The 26,803-nt window shown below is 42.4% G+C and overlaps 1 protein-coding gene across 9 annotated transcripts in view; it reads right to left on the bottom strand.

The window, feature by feature from the left end:
* DCDC2 (doublecortin domain containing 2) overlaps positions 1-26,803 on the bottom strand; it is a 123,979-nt gene that overhangs the window by 71,887 nt on the left and 25,289 nt on the right. For 7 of the 9 annotated variants that reach the window (XM_045002842.1, XM_045002843.1, XM_045002839.1 and 4 more), the window contains 3 exons: positions 16,671-16,729; positions 13,743-13,782; positions 10,606-10,620 (listed from right to left, as the gene is read on the bottom strand). The exons of 1 other annotated variant lie outside the window; for it this stretch is intronic. In XM_045002842.1, the coding sequence (XP_044858777.1) occupies positions 10,606-10,620; positions 13,743-13,782; positions 16,671-16,729 (114 nt within the window). The remainder of the gene's footprint in view (positions 1-10,605; positions 10,621-13,742; positions 13,783-16,670; positions 16,730-26,803) is intronic. One more of the 9 variants, XM_045002847.1, reaches the window with a different exon arrangement.

Below are 26,803 nucleotides of genomic sequence, written 5' to 3'. Positions count from 1 at the left end.
CTGTTTTCTTGTTATCCTTTATGTCTCTAGCTAGTTTGATCTCGTTTTGTGCCTTGGCCTTTCTAATTTTATCCCTACGTACTTGTGTTATTTGTTTATATTCATCCTTTGTCATTTGACCGAGTTTCCACTTTTTGTAGGACTCTTTTTTGGGTTTTAGATCATTGAAAATCTCCTGGTTAAGCCACGGTGGTCTCCTTCCATACTGCCTATCTTTCCTACACAGTGGAATAGTTTGCTCTTGTGCCCTTAATAATGTCTCTTTGAAAAACTGCCAACTGTCTTCAATTGTTTTTCCCCTTAGACTTGCTTCCATGGGATTTTACCTACCAACTCCCTGAGTTTGCTAAAGTCTGCCTTCTTGAAATCCATTGTCTTTATTATGCTGTTCTTCCTCCTACCATTCCTTAGAATCATGAACTCTACCATTCATAATCACTTTTACCCAAGTTGCCTTCCACTTTCAAATTCTCAACCAGTTCCTTCCTATTTCTCAAAATCAAATCTAGAACTGCCTCCCCCCTAATTTTCTGGTTTATCTACCACATATCTTTTAGAAAGACATCCAGTATTGATTTAAAGACTTCCAGAGATGGAGAATCCACCACACAGCTAGGTAAATTGTTCCAATTGCTAGTTACCCTGACTTTAAAATGTGCATCTTGTTTTTACTCTGAGTTTCTCTAGCTTCACCTTCCAGTCATTGGCTCTTGTTATGTATTTGTCTGACAAATTAAAGATCCTTCTCTATCAGAAATGTTCTTCCCGCACAAGTATTTAAAAAAATGTGATCAAGTCACCTCTTAACCTTCTCTTGGATAAACTAGAATAAGCTATTTTGTCTCTCCCAGTAAGGCAGGTTTTCCAAAGTGGAATACCGGAGACAGTATTCCAGAAATGGTCTCATTAAGGCAGTATATATTATACATCTCCCTGCTTCTACTTGATATTGCCCTTAGACATCCAAAGATCATATTTGCTCTCTTAATCACCACATCACACTGATGAATTTATTCAGGGTGAATAAATGGGCCCAAGTCAAAGGTTTTAACATGATGCTGTAACTGTCCAACACGAAGCAGTTTTAAACAAGGTTCTGGGTTTGGTATACAGAGACTTCAGTCTGCTTTCGTACTATGGCAAACATACCATTAAAAATCTTGTTTATTATATTTTATAAAACCTTTATTAAAAATACAAAAAAGAAGGAAAAACAGTTATAGCGTTTGAAATGTTAAGTAAGGTTTTCATTTAAGCATCCCTCATTCCCTATCACTTTAACTGTAGAGAGCCTTTGGGGGAGGGAGGGGGGAACCTTGTTTGACAGTCTATTAGATAATATTAAAGATGGTAATAACTGTCCTTTTGGGGAGAAGAAAAGCAGTTAGTTGAAATGGGCTGGAGCTGTTGTTAAAGTCCGATCCCATTTCCTAAAAGGCAAAACAAGACACCTACAAGACGGTAAAGAAAAGACGAGTAAAGATAAAAAATCCAGCTTCTGTCTCTGATGTTGACTCTCACTTGCAATCTCACCGCTGGAGAAACCCGGGCATGGCACACGGTCTTATCAGCCACTTCTCAGACCTGGCAAATTGTAACAGCATCAAGTCATTTACAGCATTGCTTTTAGCTGCCTCCTTCTATTTGCAAAAAAGAACGAAGAGTACTTGTGGCACCTTAGAGACTAACAAATTTATTTGGGCATAAGCTTTCGTGGGCTAAAACCCACTTCATCAGATGCATGCATGAGACTAATCAATTAAGGTGGGCTATTATCAGCAGGAGAACTCAGAGTTGGTATGGCAACACCCATTTTTTCATGTTCTCTGTAAATATATATCTTCCTACTGTATTTTCCACTGCATGCATCCGATGAAGTGCCACAAGTACTCCTCGTTCTTTTCGCTGATACAAACTAACATGGCTACCACTCTGAAATCTGTCTATTCACAGACTTAAAGCAAGTTGTGAAATATGCAGTCTTGGCTGGCTAAGCCAGACTTATTAGACAGAAGGCAAAAGGAGAGAGATAGTAAAAGAGAAGAAATAAGGCAGGGAAGAAAAAGAATACGTGGGATGGGGGAGCAGGGAGGTGACAAAATCTCATATCCCAGGTTGTGTTCGGGATTTAGTCGGAGCTGGTGGCGGTGGCAATGTCATCTGGTACCTCTCTCTGGCCTACTCTGGTCAGAACATCTCTCAGGATTAGGACGAAGAAGTACAGGGTCCCAGGAGAAAGTGGGAGTGGCAGTCATGATGGTAAAATTCACTCTTCTCCTTCTCTTCCCTCTCAGTCACCCAGTGTCACGGTAGGCCCTCTGCTTCACCTCCACCCATCCATCCATATTTCCCCCCAAAGTCTCTTTTTAAGGATCCCAAAAGGGAGTGATGGGTGGAAAGTCCCATCCCCTCATTATTTTGTCCACCAATTAGGCCTAATTTCTGACACACCAATTTTGGTTGATTGATTTCTGGTTCCACTTTTCCTCTTTTCCAGGCATAATCTTAACATAGTCCTTTAGTTATAACAGTGGCCTTTTGGTTTAGGCTAATTCAGTCTGCCTCGCTTTTGCACCTTTTCCACATCAACATTTGTTGTTGTAGGTTATTGTGGTACTTTATAAACTATCTCACAGCTTTTACAGTTGCTCTCATGATTAAGATAAATGTGTAGGCCCAATTATCACAACAGAGCTTATGGCAGATAATTACTGATTCTGATCTGCAAATTGCTTTCAGAGTCACTACTTTCCAAAATACATTCCCATTATCCTATATATGTGACCTACACCCTTTGTTCCCAGATGTATGACCTTGCATTTGGCTGTACTAAAAACACAAATTGTTCAAGTAAGCCCACTTTACCAAGCAACACAGATAATTCTGTAGAACTGACTTGGCCATACCATTACCACTGCACCAATTACTGTGTCATCTGCAAACTTTACCAGCTATGATTTTATATTTTCCTCCAGGTTATTGATAAAGATTTTAAATAGCATGAGGCCACGTACAGACCCTTGAGGAAGGAACCTCACCAGAAGCACCCCCTATGGATGATGATTCCCCATTTACAATCACTTTTTGAGATCTATCAGATAGCCAGTTTTTAATCCATATAATGTGTGCTTCATTGACATTGTATATTTGTATGTTCTATGTATACAGGTACCTTTGTCAGCCAAATTAGTCAATAGTAGAGCTACGATTAGAGCTCAGAAATTATTGACTCTATGTTTAATCTACCAGTTCTGTACTGTCACTCAATCTCTGCAAATTTTCAGGTAGTCCATTGCTTAGAATTGCATGTTTTGCTGTGAAAGGAATGAGACTTGGGATGCTAGTTACCAAGGGTCATTTCTTGAGAGATTCTAAGCATGTGTAATCCTTTGATTTTTTGCACTGGGGGTGGGGAAAGGGAGGCAGGATTTGCCTCTCCATAGCAGGGGTCTGAGGGCTCAAAGATTCCATTTCCCAAACCTGCAGAACTCTTGGGATGCACCTCAGATGGGGAAATCTGTGCAAAGACCACTCTCCTTCAAAAACTTCCTGCCCCCTTCAGCCCATTTGACACTAACTGCTCATCACAACCACGACTGCCCCAGAAATTCCCTAAAGCAGTGGTTTTCAAACTATGGGGCAGCAGGCCTCCCAAGGGAGGCGCAAGCTGTGTGCTTTATTTATTGTTGTTGATATGAGCTCTGGTTGTCAGCCCCCGGTTGCTGGGGCTCATGCAGAAGGGCTATGCACACCTGAGAGGCAGGGATAAAGGGGACAGCCAGAGCTCTGCCATGTGGGCTCTCTTGCTCCCCCACCCCAATCCTTCACCAGAAATAAGGGTTCAATGGAGCGCTAAGGCTGCTGTGACAAATGGTGGGTGGTGTATGTGTACTGGGCCGGGGACGGATGTGTAAATGACTACAGACACAAAGAAGGGGAGCCCAATCAAAAAAGTTTCAGAACCACTACCCTAGAGGGGCATGTCCACGCCTTGGAGGAGTAAGCAGTGTAAATGACCTCAAACTGTCTGCAGTAATTGATGCTACTTTGGCGTGGGAGAATGGGAGAGGCTGAGGTAGAATTTAACAGACTGCAAAATGCTGCCCAGTTAGAATAGCGTTCCCCCCACTTCAAATGTGCATGAAATGACTTATCTGTACACAACAGAAGAATGGAATGTGGGCAGGAATGCCTGCCCTTAACAGAGCATAAGTAAGGGTTGAACGTTTTAGTTTTTCCTTTTCACTGTGGTGTTCTTAAAAAGTATTATTCTGTTGTTGTGCCTAAAGTTCCAAATTTATTTACAGTCACTGAATATATTTCTGCGTAAAACCTATTTATGACGTCTTTCTGGATTCCAATCTTCTATCTTTTTTTCCAACACAATGATTTTTTTCCCCCTTTGGCAGTGATGCATGTGAACGAATTCAGTTGGTGGGGGTGTGTGACAACCCCCTAAGGAAACTCCCCTGGTTTACACAGTAACTACCATCAAAGAAGAGTGGCAACATTTATCATTGGTAACATTTCAAGTGACCTATAATATAAAAGGCAAATATGTATGGTAAAAATGTACTTAGAGCTGGCATTGTAGTAACTAAGCACCAAAAGCAGAGGGGATAAAAATAGGTTTAAAAAAATGAAAGCAATTTTAAAAATTAAAATCAATTAAAAACAGAGATGAGACTTAAAAACAAATTAGACTCTACAGCCCCCTATTGTAGTCACTTACATGGTAAAAAAAAGTTTAATACCATATAATAGACAATACTAAAATGCTATACATTAAATAGCCATGCAAATATTAAGCACAGTAGATTCATGACAGGTCCCGTTCAGCCTACAATCTATTTTATTTAATACTATTAATGGAACCGAATTAAAGAGATGTTGTAGCCTGGGACTGTCAGATGACTATTGGTCAAGGGGCAGATCCTGCCAACACTACTGAGATTAGCGCTTACTACCGTGAGCAGGCCCACTGAAGTAGTTCACAGTAGTGAGTACTAAACTCACTACTAACTGTGCATTTTCAGGATCAAACATACTCCCTGTCCACTCAAGCAAAGCAGGCCCTCTGCTCAGGTCTGGCAGGATTTTGGGATTCCACGAGATGGGCCGGCATTCCTTTGGCACAGGGTAGCTGCAATCTGTGGGAACTAGCTGAGCCCCAGTGTGCGGGAAGCTTTTGGCTATACTCTCAGCAGGGGAACAGATGGAATGGCTGAGGAGGTTAGTGCAGCCCTAGACTCCAGAAGTGCCTGTGGAGCGGGCTGGGAGTTGGATTCCTGGAACTCCTGTGGATCTCCTCTTCACTAAAGCCATTTACTGAGGTGGTCGAGGATATCTCTTTGAAGTCTGTTTTGTTCGTCTGTACTATCTGTCTGTAAACCAGTGTGTGCCTTAATGTCTGCTCTAAATCCCATTGAAGTCAGTGAGAACAAGGGTTGCCACATGTCCCAGTTTTCCCAGGGTTGTCCCTTTTTTGAGATAGCTGTCCTCGGAAATCTGTAACGGTGTTCAGGGTACACTGCCAGCTGTCCAGTTTTATGGGCTCAGGATGCTCCCAGATGTCGTGGTTTTTTGTACCTTAGAGGTAGCAACCCTAGTAGAAACCTTCCCATGAACTTCAATGGGCTTTAAATTAGACCCTGGGACTTTGGGAAATCCTGGCACTCTTCTACATTACTAGCCTGGGCAGGGAGAGACAACGATTGTTGTGACATTGTTTGTAATTGGCATAGTTGGAGCACAGAGATTTTGTAGAGGCTGCCAAATTATGAAGGATCTTGGTAATTTTTGGCGTCAGTTTTAAAGAAAAACATTTTAAGGTTCATTTTTACAGTGTTACTATATCAGTCTTTTACCATACTAGGCTTTTGGCGGAGGAGGGAAATTTGCCATGTCTCCAGATTGCAAAAGGGAGCCAAATTGGGAATATTTTGAAGATGTTCCTGTAGCTGCTGTCAGTGTCAAAGGATCATTTACCAATGTAACCAGTGTAGCAAAGAGCTTCAAAGCCAAGAAGCAAGGAAACATTTTGAAAAGCATGCTGCTAAGGGCTAGGCTGACAATAATCATACTTTAGTATTCACTAGTCTGAATATTTAGACCCAGATCTTGGGCTGTGTTCAAAGAACAACTGATGCAGAGCATATTCCACTCCCAACCAATGCTGGGGCTGTCAGTCCAATCTACAGCATAAAGCAGACTGGCTTCAGTACTTAACAGTACTTGTCTACCTAAAGACTGATTTGATCCTTTGGTTCCAGATTCTCCAAACGTGATCCTTAGGTCACTACTAACTATCCTAACCAGCAACATCCCTGGGTGCTGGGGAATAGAGAAAGATGTTCCACACGAAGGGGCTTTTTTGTAGGATTTCCCTCCTTCTTCCCCAGTAATGTGGCCTTTCAACACCCTACTCGTTATATTTCCTTTTAGATTCTGGAACAGATTTCCCGCATTGAACACAAGGCCAGCAAGAAATGCATTTCAAGAATCTTCAAAAGCACCAGAAGAAGCAGATGGAGACACAACCACTTTTCAAACATAATAAAATAATAATAATACTTTTATATAGAACTTCTCATCAATATTCCTCAAAGCGCTTTATAAAGGAAGGCTGTGTCATTATCCCCATTTTACAAACTGAGGCACAGATAGGTGAAGTGATTTGCCCAACACCATCCAGTAACCTCTGACAGAGCCAGGAACAGAATCCAAGTCTCCTGAGTGCCAGTCCAGTGCTCTATTCACTAATCCATACTACTTCCCAGAAGAGGCTACCTCCCCCAGGCACATCAGCATGAACAGACTTTCCGATGTGTAGTTCTCTGGCCTTATATTATGAAATCATTCACTTTTGGTATTGGCTGTCCACTGCCTCTACATCCCAAAACATGGATGCATATGAAAGTTTCTTCTTTCTTTTTAATTAAATTAACCCAGTGATCCCATTTGACCTTCAGCTAGACGTTCAAAACTACAAAGGTACAAAAAACAGCACAGAAAGTAATTAAGCTTTCTGAAGAGAGTATATTTTAAAAAAATCTTTATAGACTGCTTCCTTTCAATGGACTTTAGAGGTCATTTTTTCAAAGGCCCTAGGCATTGTACCTATGAGCCTTTTGACTTTCTAACAATGGGGTAATTATACATTTACCCTATTTCTGAACATAAATGAGAACTGTGTGCGTGCACACCCATTTTGCAGGTGCAAATTTGTAACCAACTTCGAAAACATTTCCCCAAGGTTACAATCCCAACTGGACTTTCAAGGCTCTAGCAGCACAATTCCTTGACCATTAATGAGATCTGAGTGGCTAACATTTCATGCGTCAAGTTTAAAGATTTAACTTTAAAAGCTTCAAAAACTTATTAGTGAATGCTTTGAACAGTTACTACTACTTATGATGAGATGCAAGCTAAGCACAGGTGTAGCCTATTCACTTGCTAAAAAAGCGGAAACTATTTAAGAACATATATTTATTATTTAGATTTTAAGAAACAAAAAACTGGGTGTATCCACTTCCATCAGCTTGTTTCCCCTCATCACACCAAACCCTTCCCATCATGTAACACCTACACACCTTTTCTAATGGCTGTTCAACATTTTCAGGGCTGACTCCTGCATCTGACAAGCACTCACAGCCTCCCGTCTACCTTAACGAAAGTTTCTGCGGGCAAGAACTATATGATTGGGCCCATTAACATCATATATATACTGCAAACATTAAATAATCTACCAAAACTAAATTCTTCAATATACTTTGTTCCACCCAGACTTCAGTGACCCACACTTCATGGGAGAGCTAGTTAAAGAAGTGCTCTCTAATCACAAAGAACAAGCCATTTAGGTTATTCCCTGGTGTGTCCAATTAATTACTGTAGTTGTTTCTGCAAGCTGATGAAACCATAAATTTCTAGCCAAGTTCCTCAGTAGGCCACTATGTTGTTGTACTTGGCCCCTGAGGACAGATACAGTATTACAGCTGCTAACGGCTCATTTATTATTGAAAGGTTTGTATTTCTGCCAATAATAGACACTCTGGCTTCAGCCTGCAAATCTGTCTTTTGGGTTACCCTCTAAACAAAGCCATTTTATTCCCAGCAGCCTTCTCTCGTCTATCTAGAAAACAAGATCGCCCCATTTTTAAATGAGCAAATCATTAGGGAATGCAAGATGGGAACAGTTTGGGTAAAGCCATTATATTTTTCCTTTTTACTCCAAAAGTAGCACAAGTAAGAACAAAATAAAACCCTACACAGTTCTCCACGTTTGTTAGAACCAAACGTGCCTTATATTAAAGGCAAAAAAGCTACATTAGCACAACATTAAAGGTTGCCAGTTTAAGTCCACACACAAAAATCAGAAAGTGGAAAATGTTAAGGTTTCCAGAGCAACATTAACCCACTCTAATGGCACATAAATATTTGCCGTAGTAGAAGCTTTAGTAATTGACAATACTGCACACGGTGTCCCAGATTGGGTCTAACAAGCACTGGACCTTTTTGGGGGCAGAACAGAACTGCACTGCTCTATAGGAAGTCCCTTTGGCATTCCCCACTGTACAATGGGAACAGATCTGCTGCATTGCTCCTAGGATTCTCTCTCACCCTTATGTGGACAGTTATGCTGTATTGGCAGGTCTGGCCAGGTCTTCCCCTACCCTCTTTGGGGTGGCTACCCCTTCAAGGTCACTACTACAATTATGCCTGACCCTGGTTCAGGTGGCAAAAGGCAAGAAACACTCTTTGCACCCATCTCCACACTGTGCACGTGCCCAAAGACCAAGCACAATCTTTCTCTGTATATGTGGAATAGGTACAGGAGAAAGATAGGAGAAAAGAATAAACCACAAAAAGAAACACTAGTTGAAACACTGTGGAGTTCTGCACCTGAGTTTTGCACACCAGAAGTTTTCAAGTCAGTAAATATGTAGCCACATAAGCATGCTCACTACAGTGCTACCATTTTAAACAAAGCACAGTGTATATAGCATTACAGACATTTAAAGCCTCATAAGCAATGTGTAAATGAGAGAAATGTGGTTTTCTGTTTCACATTTCCCTAACAGCTATCAGTTCACACGTTAGACCGACTTCTGCCTAGCTGTTGCTAAGCCATCTCTGGGTATGAAAAGAGCTGTATTTTCTAAGAGAGCAATATATTTTAAATACACAAAACACATAAATAAGAGTAGGGTGACCAGATGTCCCGATTTTTGGGTCTTTTTCTTATATAGCTCCTATTCCACCCCACCCACCCCTGTCCTGATTTTTCACACTTGCTGTCTGGTCACCCTAAATAAGAGGCTGGGTGCTCAGCTGGTGTAAAACAGTGCAATTCCATTGAAGTCAATGGAGCTATGCCAATTTACACCAGCTGAATATCTGGCTCAGTGTTTGTTTAAAGCATACATTGATGTGCTCGTATTTCCTTTGTAGGAGAGACCACAATGGCATGGTGTCTGGAATAGTCTGACCCCTCTGGGGCTACCAAGTTACATATTAACCCAAGTGAAGCCTTGGGTAAATATTTGCACTTATGTTAAGAAGCCAGCAACACTAGAACCTAAATCCTCTAATGTACGGTAGTTTAATTTCACTTTAATCAGCACAGTATTATTGACTTCCATGAGAATCTGGCCCTCTTATGCTTTCATATCCAAGCTCCTTCAATTTCTTTCAAATGGGCCATTTCAAGGCAGTTTCCACCTGCCACCTGGTGAAAACTGCCTGGGTAATAATTTCTTATTTGTGTGAGGTCCCAGTTTATCGTGTTACATGATAGCACACAGCAGGACTGTACAATTTTAAGAAAGGAAGCAAAGAGCACTGTATCCAACTTAAACTTCAGGGGCAATTTTATGTTATTACTTAAATTAGAATTTGTCAGTCTATAGGAACCAACCCCAGTAGTCTTGTGAAATACAGCATGGTATCTCTAATGCTTACAACCATCATGGATGTCTATGTTATTTCATCTAAAAAGATGGCATCTCCAACACTGCTGTTCAGTTCCCTCTAATGCCATATTTGTTCATTACTGACTCAGTCAGAAGAGTACTACTACTAAATCAGCAGAATGACTTTCTATAGCACACTGAGATTTTCTTGGAGGTCTCCCATACAACTACTAACTAAACCCAACTCAGCTTAGCTTCTGAAATCTGATGAGATCACAGCCCCAGGTGGTCATGGCTTCTGAAATTGAAGCATTCACAGAACAATGATTCTGAGGCCTCTAAAGTGTGTATATTTAAGCCAAACTTTCATCCTCACTTTTTGCAGCATGACTGAAGCTCATAGCAAAACCTAGGGTACTAAGGCTGGGATTTCTATGTGAGGAAGCACCTAAATCCCATTAATTTCAATGGAGTAGGGTTCCTAACTCCCTTAAGCCCCTTTGAAAATCCCAACCAGCATGTGCATTAAACTTCTAATAAAAGCATGATAAATAAAAATTATTGTCATTCTATAACAAACATTCTATACATTATTTATCCTTATACTATAGTCCTTACAGGTATTTGTTAAATATTCATAAAATTTGGCAACAATATACACATACACACACTGCTCGCTAATACTTGTACTTACATCTTCCACTGTTAACTGTTGGCAGAAAAAAAAACACAATATGTTTAGCAATTAAATAATTAACTCATATATACAATCAAATTATCTATAATAAACATACGTTTCTATCTGTCAGACAAAAATTAAGCATAAAACACTTTCTAAGTCTATTTTGGTTTTTAAGTTTTAACAGAGAGTGATCTTGTGCTCTTGAAGGTGAGGGACTGAAGCATTAGTTTAACACTAGCATTAGAACTATGTTAACCATCAATTTATTGCTCATGAAAATGAGAAATTGACAACACTGGGTTGAGCACCACTTGTGAAAGTGAAGTCTGCAATAGCACCACATTGTTCAGGCAACCCGAGCAGTATGCAATTCAATGGCGCAAGCTGAAATCACAATTGAGTACAGTTTCTGCTATGAAGACTTTCAGCAACACTGCAGGGGCACAGGCTATATTGGCTTGGGACTCTCAGACACATTCCAAGACTTTCATGAGTGTATTAACCATTAACAGGTAAAGAAAAAAGTACCTAAGAGTGACATTTGAATCAACAGAAGACCCTGTTTACTCTGGGATCAGAACTATGCTTGCTACAAACTGCGCCTCTCACAGCCAGAGCCATAAAACCAAAGATGTAGCAAATGGTATATTTCTCTTTGTGATAATTAACATGTAAGCTTTTGTGTTGATTACCATACTTATAGTTTTAGAATATATGAATGGTACATTATATGACTTCACTTTCCTCCTTCTCTTCTCCCCTTTCCCACACAAAGAGAGGTCAGTCTAGTTACAAATAAGAAACTTAGGCCCCAGTCTAGCAAAGTACTTAAGCTTCTACTGGGCTGAGCGTATACAGGACTTTGTAGAAGGTGCTCAACAACTTTGCAGAATTAAGCTCTTAATACTTGAAAATTACATACTATTACCATTGTAGTCTGTGGTGGCACACGCCAATATTTAATCAGACATGAGAAGCAATGGATTACTGTGAGGGGAAGAGGGGAACTGAGTCTGGTACATTAGGAAGATTGATTGAGACTAAAATCTAGGCAACTTTCATCACCTTGAGGAGAGTTAAAAATAGAATGAAAGCATTCTTCTTAGCTTGTCTTCTCCTTCCAGAAAGCAACAAACTTGACTGCACATCTGCGATCTGAAATCCATGCCGAAGGATGAAAGTCTGGAGGCACCTGCACTGATTGCAACGCTGATGGAATTCATTTAATCTCTCGCTAAAATATGACATGACTAAACTGGTCTGCTGCCTTGTCCTGTTCAAAAGCAAAGGGGCTCACCTGAACAGCTTCAAGCCTTCCCTCACATACACGCGTGTATGTATAAAGCCATTCTTTGGGCCACATTCTCAGCTGGTGTAAATCAGTGTAGCTTCATTAAAGTTGATAGCGCTATTCCAATTTACACCAGCGAAGGATCTGGCCCACTGCTACTGCAGTAAGTATTACAATACGTCTATGGCAAAACTAGCATCTGTCACATTACTTATGTTACTATATAGCTAAACCTTTTGAAATTTGAAAGATTTCAACACAGTGTTGCATACCAAACTTATCAGCTCATATAATGAGCCATAGCTTGGCCAGTTTGTTACAAAGGCCAGTTTGTTAACCCCAGGAAAATTGAGAACAAATGTTTGCTTTCCCTAAGGGCAGAGCTGGGGTCAAAAGAACCGAAACCCAATTAACATACATCATCCTGGATGTTCAAAGCTTGTGATGCAAATGAAAGTAGGTTCACGGTTCAATGGTCAAAAGCAAAGAAAAAAAAGATAAATGTTGCCTTTATTTTCTTTTATTTTAAAAGCTATCACAGCACATGAAACAATTTTATCCACCACATAAATAAGATTTTTATTACTGGTGTTCTTTATGTATGCTTCTTAAAGATATAGGGCCAGATTCACCAGCATGTTCTAAATGTTTGGTACCATTCCACTGACCCAAAGCAGTGACCGACCAAATAAACTAGGTTTATGGCTGTATTACATCACTGGATGGTGCAAAGCAACCACAATGTACCAGTGGACCTGGCCACAATTTCTTTCTCTTTAGCTAGAGGCCTACCTCTATTGGTGTGGAAATAAAGTACTCCTAGAGATGTCTAGAGCTGCTAGCTCTACAAAGACACACTTAACATCCATGGGCCATATTAACTGGGTTCTCTCAGCTTCCAGGGATAGTCTGGCATTTGGCAGCTTACACACAATCTTCTCTCCCGTCAACCAGCACAATCCCTATTGAGCATAACTGAGCAGGAAAGAGGCAGTGCCAGGCCAATATGTATTTGCTGATTCAGCAAATCTTCCAGGCAGCCTCTTACAAGGCTCCTAAAGAGCCCCCACAAGCATTTAAAGCTGCCCTCTTCCATTGAAAACCATAAGAAGGCTCCCGCTCACCTCCAGAGTAAATCTTACTCCACAGCAGCTGCCTATATCAATAGAAGAGCATTGTCGTTTGTACCCTTTCTGCCTATGTGGGCGTATCTGGCCCCATGTATGCAAGTTCTGGAGGGAAAATTCTATTATATTCAACATGTATCACTGTAAACACCTCAAGGCGGAGATTACGGGCCAGATCTTCAGATGGCATAAACCAGGGTAGCTTCATTGGCTTCAGCATAGTTGTACTGATTTACATCAGCTGAGGATCTGATTTCATGTCTCTGTTTTGTCCAGCATCAAGTTCACTGTCGGTGCTTAAATAATAATATAGATAATCACCTGGAGAAACCTCATCAGAAACTAAATACATGGGAAGGGTCTGTTATGAGGAAGGGGCAGAAGGGGCTCAGCAACTTCACTCAGATTTTTCTCCTCGTTCAAAATGAATAGACAGACTGGGGGTGCTTTCTACACAGCGTATTTGCTGTCTCACCCTTTTCATCTCTGACGCCCTCAGGTTTGAGCTTCATGTAAGATAAAATAAAAGGTCTTTGCCCCCCAAGGCTGCAGAGAAAAGCTTGAAGATGCGGACCATAACGGTTCAAAAACAAGAAAGCACATTTTTTTTAAAGTATTATTTTGAAAATTTCTTGATTTTTAATCCTTTTTTTTTTTGGACCTGATTTGTGATTTTTGAACACTTGGGGAAGGCAATGCTGCTTACAGAAAATGCCAGTATTTATACTTACATGCAGCAACTGGAGTTGTACCTCATTAAAGACTGCAGAACTGGACCCAAAAAAATGAAAGTATAGTTCGCTTCCTTGAAAACATCAGCCACATTAGTTACCTAGAAGAGACTAATTAGCTACCCTTATGTTAAACCCAATACAAAACCTAAAATCTCCATGGGCTTGATCCAAAGCCCATTTAAGTCAATGGGAGTCTTTCCGTTGACTTCAAAGGGCTCTGGACCAGTCCGTAAATAAGCTCATTACAAAGGTACATGCAATTATAAAAATTAAGATAATCTCTTCCATATACACTGCTAATGCACATGGCAACTGAATGATTAGCGTTCCAAAATACATAATCCCAATTAGCAGTACGTACAAACCAAAAGATACCGTCTGGTCAATTCCATACTGATTCCTACTGGTATTAGTTTGATTATGAACACTCGGAATAGTAACTATGTTTGTATGTCTTGTTGTGCTAATTACGTTACCAGGATACTAACTACCAAACAATGTCATGCAAAATTTAACTTGTAAAGATGTTGCTCCAGAGGTTTAAGAAACATATCAAATGTTTCGTTTGCAAGCTCTACACGATCATGGATAGAAAGCTAAATCAAAACTTTGGCATCTGTACCCTATATTTTGACAATTTCATACTGTATGTTATATCAGCAGCAACGTTTTTAATACAGTTAATTATATCCCGCTTCAGAATATGAGGAATTCCATACTCAGCCCCTGAAGCAAATTGCGAAAGAAATCAAGTTTTTAAGATGTGGAGCAATAAAGAACACTTACAGGGTCTTATCTGGCATATTTGTATGGCAGTATGAATGGACATCATGCAAACAATTAAACTGCTTCCAAGCATACAGCAATATTTTGTGTATGCTATTTTTATAACAGGAGCTGTGATTGCTTATTGCTAAAAATCAGGAAAATTTTACTTCCGTGAGGATTAGTTTGGCCTGGCAAAGCCAATCCCATCTTCAGCTGCATTTTGAGAGCACTGAAAAATGGGATAGTTCAACCATTTCTCAGCTGTTTTCAGAAGTCCCTCACATTATTTTTCCTTTACTGAAGAAATGGGAATTAATTTTCAGTGATCAATAGCTAAAAATCTAAGAACTAAATCAACAGTCCACTCACAGTGTCTACGTAACAGCAACTTTTTCTCAGTGGTTAGGTGTAGGAACTATTTGTCAGGTAACCCAAAATACAAAACTTCCAGTAAGTACAAAAAGCATGAATACTGGAATTTATTACAAGTATTTTTCATACTGATTTACACCAGGAGTCGGCAACCTTTCAGAAGTGGAGTTTATTCACTCTAATTTAAGGTTTCGTGTGCCAGTAATACATTTTAACGTTGTTAGAAGGTCTCTTTCTATAAGTCTATAATATATAACTAAACTATTGTTGTATGTAGAGTAAATAAGGTTTTTAAGATGTTTAAGAAGCTTCATTTAAAATTAAATTAAAATGCAGAGCCCCCCGGACCGGTGGCCAGGACCGAGCAGTGTGAGTGCCACTGAAAATCAGCTCGCGTGCCGCCTTTGGCACATGTGCTGTAGGTTGCCTGCCTCTGATTTACACGATATGTCATAACAAAAAGTCTACCCAGCATTAAGGAATTAATCATATGAGAAATTGAGCTCTCAACATCAGCTCCCAAAATCAAATGATTACAAATTCATCCAGTTACAAACACTACTTACAGTCCAGTGCAGACTAGGAAGACATATTGTACCATCACTACTGTCTATTCTGAAAGAGGCACCAAAAAGGCTCAGACAGGTAGATCCAGAGAATTAATTGTTAAACGTTATGTAACCCTTAGTGATTCAGAAATAATTAAGTCACAACATATCAATGAAAAACAGGAAGCAGAAATCCAGGATATGACAGGGAATGGCAGACATCCTCCAGAATACCTATACACATACCTCCTCACTGTGCTTTGGAGAAAATTCCAGTGGAAAGATATAAAATGCTTCTTTTACACTCTAGCAATTACTAACCTCTGCTGGAGAAGATGTGGGCATATTGGCCACCACACACACACCTTCTGGACCTGCCCACAGACCCACACATTCTGGTCACACACGTGAAAGCTCAAAGAAATCTTTTGACATATATTTCAATCAAAAACTCAAACTATTATGTCCTAATGGACACACCTCCAAATATCCATAATGACAAAGAACGATACTTGCTCAAAATATTAACAGCTACTGAAAGTAAATGCATCATTATACTATGGCTGACAAAACGAGAACCTACAACTGAGCTGTGCAGCATGGGGCACGGGTCACTTGTCGGTTTGAACTGGAGTAAATGGTGGATTCTCTGTAACTTGAAGTCTTTAAATCAAGATCTGAGGACTTCACTAACTCAGCCAGAGGTTATGGGCCTATCAGATGTGTGAGTGGGTGAGGTTCTATGGTGTGTGATGTGCCGGAGATCAGACTAGATGGTCCTTTCCAGCCTTTAAAACTATGAGTCTATGAAATACAAGAAATTAAAGGGATGAAATAAATCCCTGACAGAATCTGAAAATCCTAGGGACTGTTTGAAGATCACTGGGCTCTAGCCAGTACTCTACTTTTAACATATAAGAGACAAGGACAAATGGTAACAGCCCAGAATTAAAACCACATTACCTCACCCAGATAGGACATGCCCATCCATCCACCCACATAATAATACCTGGGCAGAAAGATTCTTCCCCAACCTACTACACATCTGCCTACGCCATACACAAACCCTAAAATACGAGTTTGTGTACCTCTCTCTCTATGCTCCAGTATATATTGACATGCCATTTTCTTATGTGCCTGTAAAAGTCTTTTTAAAATACACACAACAAAAATATGCTATTATAATACAAATAATAATGATAATAATAAACAGTCTCACAGCTTGCCATGTGGTCACCTTGTTCCAGAAATCCATGTCAAAAACTGATCAGTGGATAAGACAACTGAAGGTTGTTGCTGTTTAGAAAAAAATCTGTCTATTAGCTTTTAAGGACAAATATAACAATATGATCAGTAATGGGCCTTAACACTTTTAAGACCACCTAAAAACTCTCGATAATAGATGTCATTCCATAAGAACACTTATAATCTTCATTTGCACTTCTCAGTAACAGCAAACTGGTTCTTTAATATTATAGTACATACTCTCATTCAAATAAGGGCTTGTGACTCTCTGTTTTCACAGTAACATGATGTTTACTTCAGTATGTTCAAATCTCTGTCCTCCATAAAATATCTTTTCTTTTTCAATTGAGTGTATTTTTCAGAATCAAATAAAGTTTAAAAGAAACTGTCACCTATAGGAGTTGCAAATACTGCATGCAGCTCTGGTCACCCCATCTCAAAAACGATATATCATAATTTAAAAAGGTACAAAGGCAACAAAAATGATTAGGGGTATGGAACAACTTCCATATGAGGAGAGATTAAAACAATGGGGACTATTCATGTTAGAAAAGAGATGACTGAGGAGGAATATGATAGAAGTCTATAAAACCATGAATGGTGTGGAGAAAGTGAATAGGGAGTGTTATTTACCCCTTCACATAACAAAAGAACCAGGGGTCACCCAATGAAATTAATAGGCAGCAGGCTTAAAAAAAAAAATAAGGAAGCACTTCTTCACAAAAGACACAGTCAGCCTGTGGAATTCGTTGCCTGAGGATGTTATGAAGGCCAAAAGTATAACTGGGTTAAAAAAAGAATTAGATATGTTCATGGAGGATAGGTCCATCAAGGTGGTCAGGGATGCAACCCCATGCTCTGGGTATCCTTGCCAGAAGCTGAGGATACGTCTACACTACCCGCCGGATCGGCAGGTAGCGATCAATCTATCGGGGATCAATTTATCGCAGGTAGTGTAGACACGATAAATCGATCCCCGATCCCTCTCCCGTTGACTGCTGAACTCCAGCTCGGTGAGAGGCAGTAGCAAAGTCAACAAGGGAGCCGTGGCAATTGACCCCGCGCCGTGAGGACGCAAGGTAAGTTGAACTAAAATACATCAACTTCAGCTACGAGAATACGCTGAAGTCTATGCTATTCTCGTAACTGAAGTTGCGTATCTTAGGTCGATCCCTCCCTCCCCCAGTGTAGACCAGGCCTGAGATGGGATGACAGGTATGGGAATGGATCACTTGATGATTGCCCTGTTTGTTCATTACAAACAATTAGGCTTTATTCATAATAATCAAACGGTAACTATGTTGACTCACTTTCCCTCCAGAGATTAGACAGTTTAACACCTCATTTGAGATACACCTCTACTGTAGATCATTTTAACTACAAAAGGAACGTATTCCTTTAAAATGAATTCTACTGCCAAAAGAACTGGAGGACAGAAAGAGACCTGGGAAATATGTTGCATCAAGGTTGTAGCTTGAGTCAAGGTAAAATGTTTTTACACTACAGTATTTTTCCCATCAGTACAGCAGTAACAGGAATGAAGGTATATTTTGTCTGTGTTGGAATAAAAGCCCATAAGGGGCCTGCCAGTGTAATTTACAGCAGCTCTGAGCCTGGCATACAATTTGCCCCAGAATCACGGAGCCACAGCTGGCTCCTTTGCATTCTCCTTCACCTCCACTACTGAGTCTAGCTAATATTGTTGAGAATCTGATGCCATAAAACTGTTCTTCAGACTTTTTTTCGCAAAACTTCCCAGAAAAACCTCCATGTGACAATTCTGGGGGTCTGCCTTGTTACTGGGGAAATTAAGGGATGTTGAAAATTTGATTTTTGATAGGAAGCTAGCTTCACCCTTAAGCACAGGGGAGCTACCACAATGCTGGGATATGGCAGATGTCTTGTTATTTATCTATCGGGATAAATGAGAAAATGGTGGGGAAGGAGAAGGAGGGAGACAGCAGTTGGTGCATGAATAGGAATCCTGATCCACATAAAAAACTTCTTGCCCTGTCATTTTCACCAAATTTTTACCAACAAAATTCATCAACTGGAAATTTGGAAAATTCCTTGTCACAGCAAGGATACAACAGGAAATACTGTCATGTTTCTGGTCTATTTTAAAAAACTGAATTTAGTTCTAAAGAGAAAGCCGTGTCAATCATCCCCAATGAGCACTCTCCTGCTGACACAGCGCAGTGCACACTACTACTTATGCTGGCGTAATTTATGTCGCTCAGCGGGGTGTTTTTTCACACCCCTGAGTGACAAGTTTTGCTGACATAAGTGGTAGTGTAGACATGGCTCAAGGCTGACTGAAAAGAGTTACAGAGGGGTCTCACAAAAGTGGGTGACTGGGCAACAAAATGGCAGATGAAATTCAATACTGATTAGTGCAAAGTAATGAACGTTAGAAAAAATAATCCCAATTACACATATATAATGATGTATTCTAAATTAGCTGTTACCACTCAAGAAAGAGATCTTGGTGTCACTTTGGATAGTTCTCTGAAAACATCCACTCATTACACAGCAGAGATCAAAAAGGCTAGGAGAATGTTAGGAACTATTACGAAAGGGATAGAAAATAAGACAGAAAATATCATAATGCCACTATATAAATCCAGAGTGCACTCACACTTCGAATACTGTGTCCACTTTTAGTCACCCCATCTCAAAAAGGATATAGTGGAACTGGAAAAGGTTAGGAGGAGGGCAACAAAGAAGATCCAAAATATAGAGCAGCTTCCATATGAGGAGAGACTAAAAAGATTACGGCTGTTCTGTTTAGAAAAGGGACAACTAAGGGGAGGATATGATAGAGGTCTATAAAATCATGACTAGTGTGGAAAAAAAATCAATAGAGAAGTGTTATATTCCCCTTCCCACAATACAAAAACCATGGATCACTCAATGAAATTAATAGGCAGCAGATTTAATACAAAGTAAACAAGAGGAAGTATGTTAATCTGCGGAACTCATTGCCATGGGATGTTGGGATGGCCAAAAGTATAACTGGGTTCAAAAAAGAACTAAATAAATTCATGGAGGATACCTCCTTGGCTATTAGCCAAGATGGTCAGGAATTCAACCCCATGCTTAGGGGCTACCCTAAATCCTTGACTACCAAAAGCCAAGAAGAGAAGACAGGCTTGGGGCACTCCAACTGCCCTCCCTGTTCTGTACACTTCCCCTGAAGCTTTGGTATTGCCCATTTGGAGCAGGCAAGATACTGGGCTACATGGACCACTGGTCAGACCCAGTATGGCCGTTCTTGTGTTTCTTTTGTGCTGAGGGATAAGGGTGCCTGACCAGTTCCATCTTCTTTCTAAGGCGGCTTAGGAAGAGGCAGAACTGATGGGGAGGGCAGATGTTTTCTCACCCTCCTCAGCACAACAAGAAGAGGCAAGGCAGTGGCAGTTGCCTTTAGAAAAAGAGCTTCCCTTACCCTGATGGTAGCCAAGAGCTGCTTGTGAAGCCACCAGTAAGCTCCTTGGTCAACATTTAGCACTAGGCAGCCCTGATCTGGATGGGTGCTCTAGTGGAATACAATTAATTAATTAAACAAAATATAAAATAGCTTCCTCTCTTAAGCTCTCAGAAAACTGAAAAGGTAGGCTCTGATGAGTGCATTTGCAGGAGCTGAGCCATAAATATCTTTCCTTACCAATTTTGTCCCTTTCCCCTAGGCAAGTACTGATTTTTTTAAATGAAACAAACTAGGACGGTTTTATTTATGAAATTCTATTTAAATTAATGCCTTATTATACCAAAGCATCTTTGTGGAACAGCATCAAAAATTCCCACACAGTGCTAGGAATAAAAATGCATAGCAAACAGGGAGAATAAAAATAAAATATTGGTTTTGGTCCCCTACCTCCTCCCAAAATGTATGGTTTATTTTTAATTCCATAACAATGAAGTGGTATATTAGCAAAAAGTAAAACAGGACTTGCTTCATCAAAAAGCTATTTTACACAAATAAATCTGGAGATTAAAGTTTTTGGCAGTAACTCTTTAAAGGAGATTTTCTGAAATGAAATGTTAATGCATTAAAAACAGTTGGTGCCATGTAGCTGCTCTTCATATCCCTGGCTGAACATTTACAGATTATTTGGTTTAATTTTATTTTTAGATTCCTATATGCAAATACATTAATTACACAGAATTAAACAGCTAGCTATGTCAGCATTAGATACTCTGAAGATAACAAACAGAATCTAAAGTGCAAGTAAAATGCAAATTGAGATATGGAAAAATACTTGAAATATTATGTGAAAGCAAACAGTTTATTTTAAAAATGTAATGTAGTCAAAAACCCAACTATCTATCCAAAGATAGTTTGATGGAAAATTTTCACCTGTACCTTTTGAACAGTGACAATATAATATCAAGTAGGGTAGGGTAATCAGTCTTTACCACTTTCAATATTGTGCAGAACCTAGTGTGTTTTGCAATGGTATGATCCTGTGGAATGAGAGTCCATGTCACTCGGATATAGAAATAACTATTTTTTTTATATCTCAGTGACATTTCTTTTTACAACTCCTGACTGATGAAGAGCATCAATCCCAAGAACTATCCTTTCACAAGTATAAAGCATTCTTAGCAGTGCAAATAGGGGTTTAATGTATGTAACCTGGGGTAACAGACACTTAATAATGAGAGATCCTCAAAGTTGAGCAGTATTAGCACCCGACAGACATTTGGAGTGATGCTGTGATATTCTTCATTATCCAAAGGATGTAAAATGTGACACATTCTGTCTGCTAAAAAACTATTATAAATGTTGTATGTAAAAATCTGAGTCTTTTACCTACTATTACTACAAGTAACATCTAGTAGTACTATATATGCAATATTTTTTCAGTTTACTTACACTGCACATTGAGCAGCCCTTTATAGGAAAGTATTTTCACGATCTCCCTGTACAGTCAGTTAGTTCTTTTTCTCTGTTATTTGTTAGTCTTAATGTAAGGCCTGGTCTACACTAGGACTTTAATTCGAATTTAGCAGCGTTAATTCAAACTAACCGCTCAACCGTCCACACCATTTAATTCGAACTAGAGGGCTCTTTAGTTCGAATTTGGTACTCCACCTCGACAGGTGGAGTAGCGCTAAATTCGACATGGCTAGCTCGAATTAGGCTAGGTGTGGATGCTAATCGAACTTAGTAGCTCCGGGAGCTATCCCACAGTGCACCACTCTGTTGACGCTCTGGACAGCAGTCCGAGCTTGGATTCTCTGACCAACCACACAGGAAATGACCCGGGAAAATTTGAATTCCTTTTCCTGTCTGGGCACTTTGAATCTGACGTCCTGGCTGGACATCGGGGCGAGCTCCGCAGCACCTGCAACGATGCAGAGCTCTCCAGCAGAGGAGTCCGGCCAATCCAAGAATAGAAAGAGGTCCCCAGCATGGACAGACCAGGAAGTCCTGGATCTGATCGCTGTGTGGGGCGAGGAGTCTGTGCTGTCGGAGCTGCGCTCCAACAATCGGAATGCAAAGACCTTTGAGAAGGTCTCTAAAGCAATGATAGAGAAAGGATACAGCGGGGATGCGATGCAGTGCCGCGTGAAAGTCAAGGACCTGAGACAAGGTTACCAAAAAGTCAGAGCGGCAAACGGACGCTCCGGAGCACAGCCCCAGACATGCCGCTTCTACGAGGCACTGCATGCCATTCTCGGTGGGTCTGCCACCACTGCCCCACCAGTGACCGTGGACTCTGAGGATGGCATAGTGTACCTGGACAGTTCCTCGGCGATGTTCGCCAATGGGGAAGATGAGGAAGGGTTTGTGGAGGACGGCGCAGGCGACAGCGAACACAATACCGCTTGCCCTGACAGCCAGGATCTCTTCATCACCCTCACAGAGATCCCCTACCAACCCTCCCCGCCCGTTAACCCGGACTCAGAATCAGGGGAAGGATCAGGCGGTAAGTGCTATAAACATGGAAACTTTTATTTTTTAAAAAACGGGTATAGAAAAAATAGAAATACTATATACAAAATTTTACATGTCAAACTATATAAATAGTAGGTCCACACATATAGGGATTGAACAATAATCCTCTTGGGACAGTTCAACAAAGCTCTCAGAGAGCAGCTCGAAAAGCCTCCGCAGGAGGTTCCTGGGGAGAGGTGCCTTATTCGGTGCTCCATGGAAGCACACTCTTCCGCGCCAGGAGATCCTAATGTAGAGAGGAATCATCGCCTCCACCAGCATTGCTGCATATGGTCCTGGTCTGTGCAGGACCATATGCAGTAGCATCCGCTCTCTCTGACTGCGAGTGACCCGCCTCAGGGTGATGTCGGTCTGGACAGGCTGCATCTAAGTCGGGCAATTAGTGTATTGTTACTATTGTTAACGATTTACAATTAGGTTGCATAACAACGACCCTCGCTTAACAGCCACGTGCTGGAGGCCACAGAGAACAAGCAGACATTGATCTTTCCCGTGCACTGGCGGGAGGGGCTGGAAAAGGCTCAGCCTTTCTGCTTTCCAGATTGCCTTTAGCAGGAGAGCACAGCTATCCACTAACTGATAAGCATGATCTACTTTAAGGCTTACCAGGACTGTCTGCAAGACGGATTCAGCTGTCTCTCCCCACTTGTCCGCTCTCCTGTGCAATGGCGCCGCCAATGAGAGCGTACTCCGAAATCTCGAACTTTTCCTGAGATCTTGTGAGACTTGGTGCCCTGTATGGTCTTGTTCAGAGAAACTGACTAGACTGTGTTCACTGTTCGCAAACATGTATCTGTTCAAGGAAATCATTTACTGTTTCCCATCACACAGCTTCTGATCTTTCCCGGACTGCCCCGGCATCCCCCTCGCAGAGGCTGGCTCAGATTAGGCGGCGAAAGAAAAAGACTAGGGACGAGATGTTCGCGGAACTGATGGCCTGCTCCAGAGGCGAGGCGGCAGAGCAGAGACAGTGGAGGGAGACCCTCTCTCAACAGCGTCGCACACACATCGAACGGGAGGATAGGTGGCGGCAGGAAGACCATCAGGCGACTCAAACGCTGCTTGGGCTAATGAGGGAGCAAACGGACACGCTCCGGCGCCTTGTTGATGTTCTGCAGGACCGCAGGCAGGAGGAGAGAGCCCCCCTGCACTGTATCTGCAACCACCCTCCAACGCCAAGAAGTCCTGTCCCCCCCTCACCGAAAATTACAAGACGGAGGGGCGGTAGGGGCCGTGAGAACTGTCACTGCACCACAGCTGAGCGCTAATGTTCCACACACCTCTGACGCTATAACTGTTTAGAAGCGCTTCCCTTACAGGATCACCCCAGTCCCAAATCCAAGTTTCATCACCCCACTATGTAGTAGATTAATAAAAGCTGTTTGTTGTTGTTCACTCTTTCCGTCACGTCTTTGGTGTCAGAAGACTGTGTATGTGGGGGGGGGGCAGGGGATTTATAATTGCACGGGATAGCCTACATTAGCAGGGTACAGACTATTGGGGGCAGGATCAACTGCAGGGCACACACAGACTGCATTCAGTAGTCACCAGGGTCCCTCTGTGTGGTGTATGCTGCCCCGGGTCATTCTGTGATGTGTACGCTTGTCCACGGTCCTAGCGCCTGCCACCCCCTAATGTTAAGGCATGCTGCCCTTACCATGCACTTCCACCGTAGGCGCAATCCTCTCCGCTGCCCTGAGCCCCAACAAGAGCCCTCATCCACGGACAGATACTCACCCTTCCCCCACACCCCTCACCCCTTCCTACGCCCAAACCCACAGCCCAGAGCCTGCATCCAATTCCGTATGCAAAGACGGCACCACTCACCCCTTCCTGCAAACCCACCCCTACATGCACAACCACTTGAAACCGTCCCCCACCCCAGAGACCTATGTAGGAGCAGGAGGATGTCCGTCCTGTATTATACAAGCGGTCTGTACATCAGTGCACACCGTACCCAGCACAGTATGCGTCCATGTTTCAAACCCTGAACAGAAATGCAAAGTAAAGGAAAGATTTATTAAAAATAACTGTTCCATTTAATATGTTTAAAAACGTGTTTTGGAAGTGGGGGAAACTTGGAGAACGGGGTATGTAACCGCAGATCTCACTCAACACATAGAGACACAGGCCCAGGATCAGCTTCTCTTAAAATCAAGTGTAGAGTCATAGGTTACCCTGCTCTCCGAGGAAACTTGCTTTCAAAGCCTCCCGGATACACAGCGCTTCCCGCTGGGATAGTTTTTCGGCACGGGTGTCTGGCTGAGCGTAAACAGCAGCCAGGCGATTTGCCTCAACCTCCCATCCGGCCAAAAAGGTCTCGCCCTTGCTCTCACAGACATTGTGGAGCACACAGCAAGCAGCAATAACTACGGGGATATTCTTTTCGCTGATGTCCGAGCGAGTCAGTAAGCTCCGCCACCTCCCCTTAAGACGTCCGAAAGCACACTCCACCACCATTCTGCACTTGCTCAGCCGGTAGTTGAAGAGTTCCTTCTCACTGTCCAAGGCGCCTGTATAGGGCTTCATGAGCCAGGGCATTAGCGGGTAGGCTGGGTCCCCGAGGATCACTGTAGGCATCTGCACATCCCCAACCGTTATTTTGTGGTCCGGGAAGAAAGTTCCTGCCTGGAGTCGTCTAAACAGACCAGAGTTCCTGAACACACGCGCGTCATGAATCTTGCCCGCCCACCCAACGAAGATGTTGGTAAAACGTCCCCTATGGTCCACCAGTGCTTGCAGCACCATTGAAAAGTAGCCCTTTCGGTTAATGTACTCGCTGGCCTGGTGGGCTGGTGCCAGGATAGGGATGTGAGTCCCATCTATAGCCCCACCGCAGTTTGGGAATCCCATCGCGGCGAAGCCATGTATGATGTCCTGGACGTTTCCGAGAGTCACTACCTTTGAGAGCAGTTGCTCAACGATTGCGTGGGCTACTTGCATCACAGCAACCCCCACGGTAGATTTGCCCACGCCAAAGTGGTTCGCTACTGACCGGTAGCTGTCTGGCGTTGCAAGTTTCCAGAGGGCTATGGCCACTCGCTTCTGCACACTCAGGGCTGCTCGCATCCGGGTGTCCTGGCGCTTCAGGGCAGGGGCCAGCAAGTCACAGAGTTCAAGGAAAGTGCCCTTAGGCATCCTGAAGTTTCGCAGCCACTGTGATTCATCCCAGACCTGCAGCACTATGCGGTCCCACCAGTCCGTGCTGGTTTCCCGGGCCCAGAATCGCCGTTCCACACCATGAACTTGACCCATTGCCACCATGATCTCCACGGCGCGGCGTACCCTGCTTTGTGAGAGGTCTGCGCCATTCTGTGACTTCCTGTCCTCACCGCGCTGCCGGAGCCTCCTCGCCCGATTTCTCAGCAGCTGACTGTGGAAGAGGTGGACGATAAGGTGCGAGGAGTTGACAACGGCCATAAGTGCAGCGATGATCGCAGCGGGCTCCATGCTCGCAGTGCTGTGGCGTCCGCGCTGTAACTGACCAGAGAAGGTCGGTAACAGATTTCCCGCCAGCGCTTTCAGGGAGAGAGGGTGGGAGTGACGGTTCAATAATGACAGTTACCCAAAACCACCCTCGGCACATTTTTTCCCCCAGCAGGCATTGGGGGCTCTACCCAGCATTCCAATGGGCAGCGGGGAGTGCGGGAACTGTGGGATAGCTTCCCACAGTGCACCGCTTCCAAAGTCGACGCGGGCCCCGTGAATGTGGACTCAGAAATTCGAATTCGTGTATTTAGTATGGATACACAAATTCGACTTCATAAGGTCGAATCCACAAATTCGAACTAAGTTGATTCGAAATAGTCTTGTAGTGTAGACAAGGCCTAATGGAGTGGCACTCATGAGCATCCTTTCTGGTTGGGTATGTCTGCAGTCTTTAAACAGTCTTGGCCCATATCCCCAGGGTTTCCTCCCTGGAGGCAATGGTTTCACCCTCTTGGTCTCTTCAGGCCCCAGCTCTCCAGCTGGGCCTCTTAACTGTTCAGTTCCCCTTCTGGGGATTTATTGCTGTACAATTGTAGGCCACTTTCCAGTGACCTATGTGGGGGAGACCTGCCCCCCCCCACTACTCCAGGTCCTGGCCCAGGGACCCTAAGAATAGCAGCCACATGCTGCCACGTCCCTTTAATGGACCACTTCCCTGCAGCCCCAGCCTT

This window comes from Mauremys mutica, chromosome 2 (assembly GCF_020497125.1).
Source record: "Mauremys mutica isolate MM-2020 ecotype Southern chromosome 2, ASM2049712v1, whole genome shotgun sequence".
Taxonomy (NCBI): domain Eukaryota; kingdom Metazoa; phylum Chordata; order Testudines; family Geoemydidae; genus Mauremys; species Mauremys mutica.
This window is presented reverse-complemented; position numbering and strand designations above follow the sequence as displayed.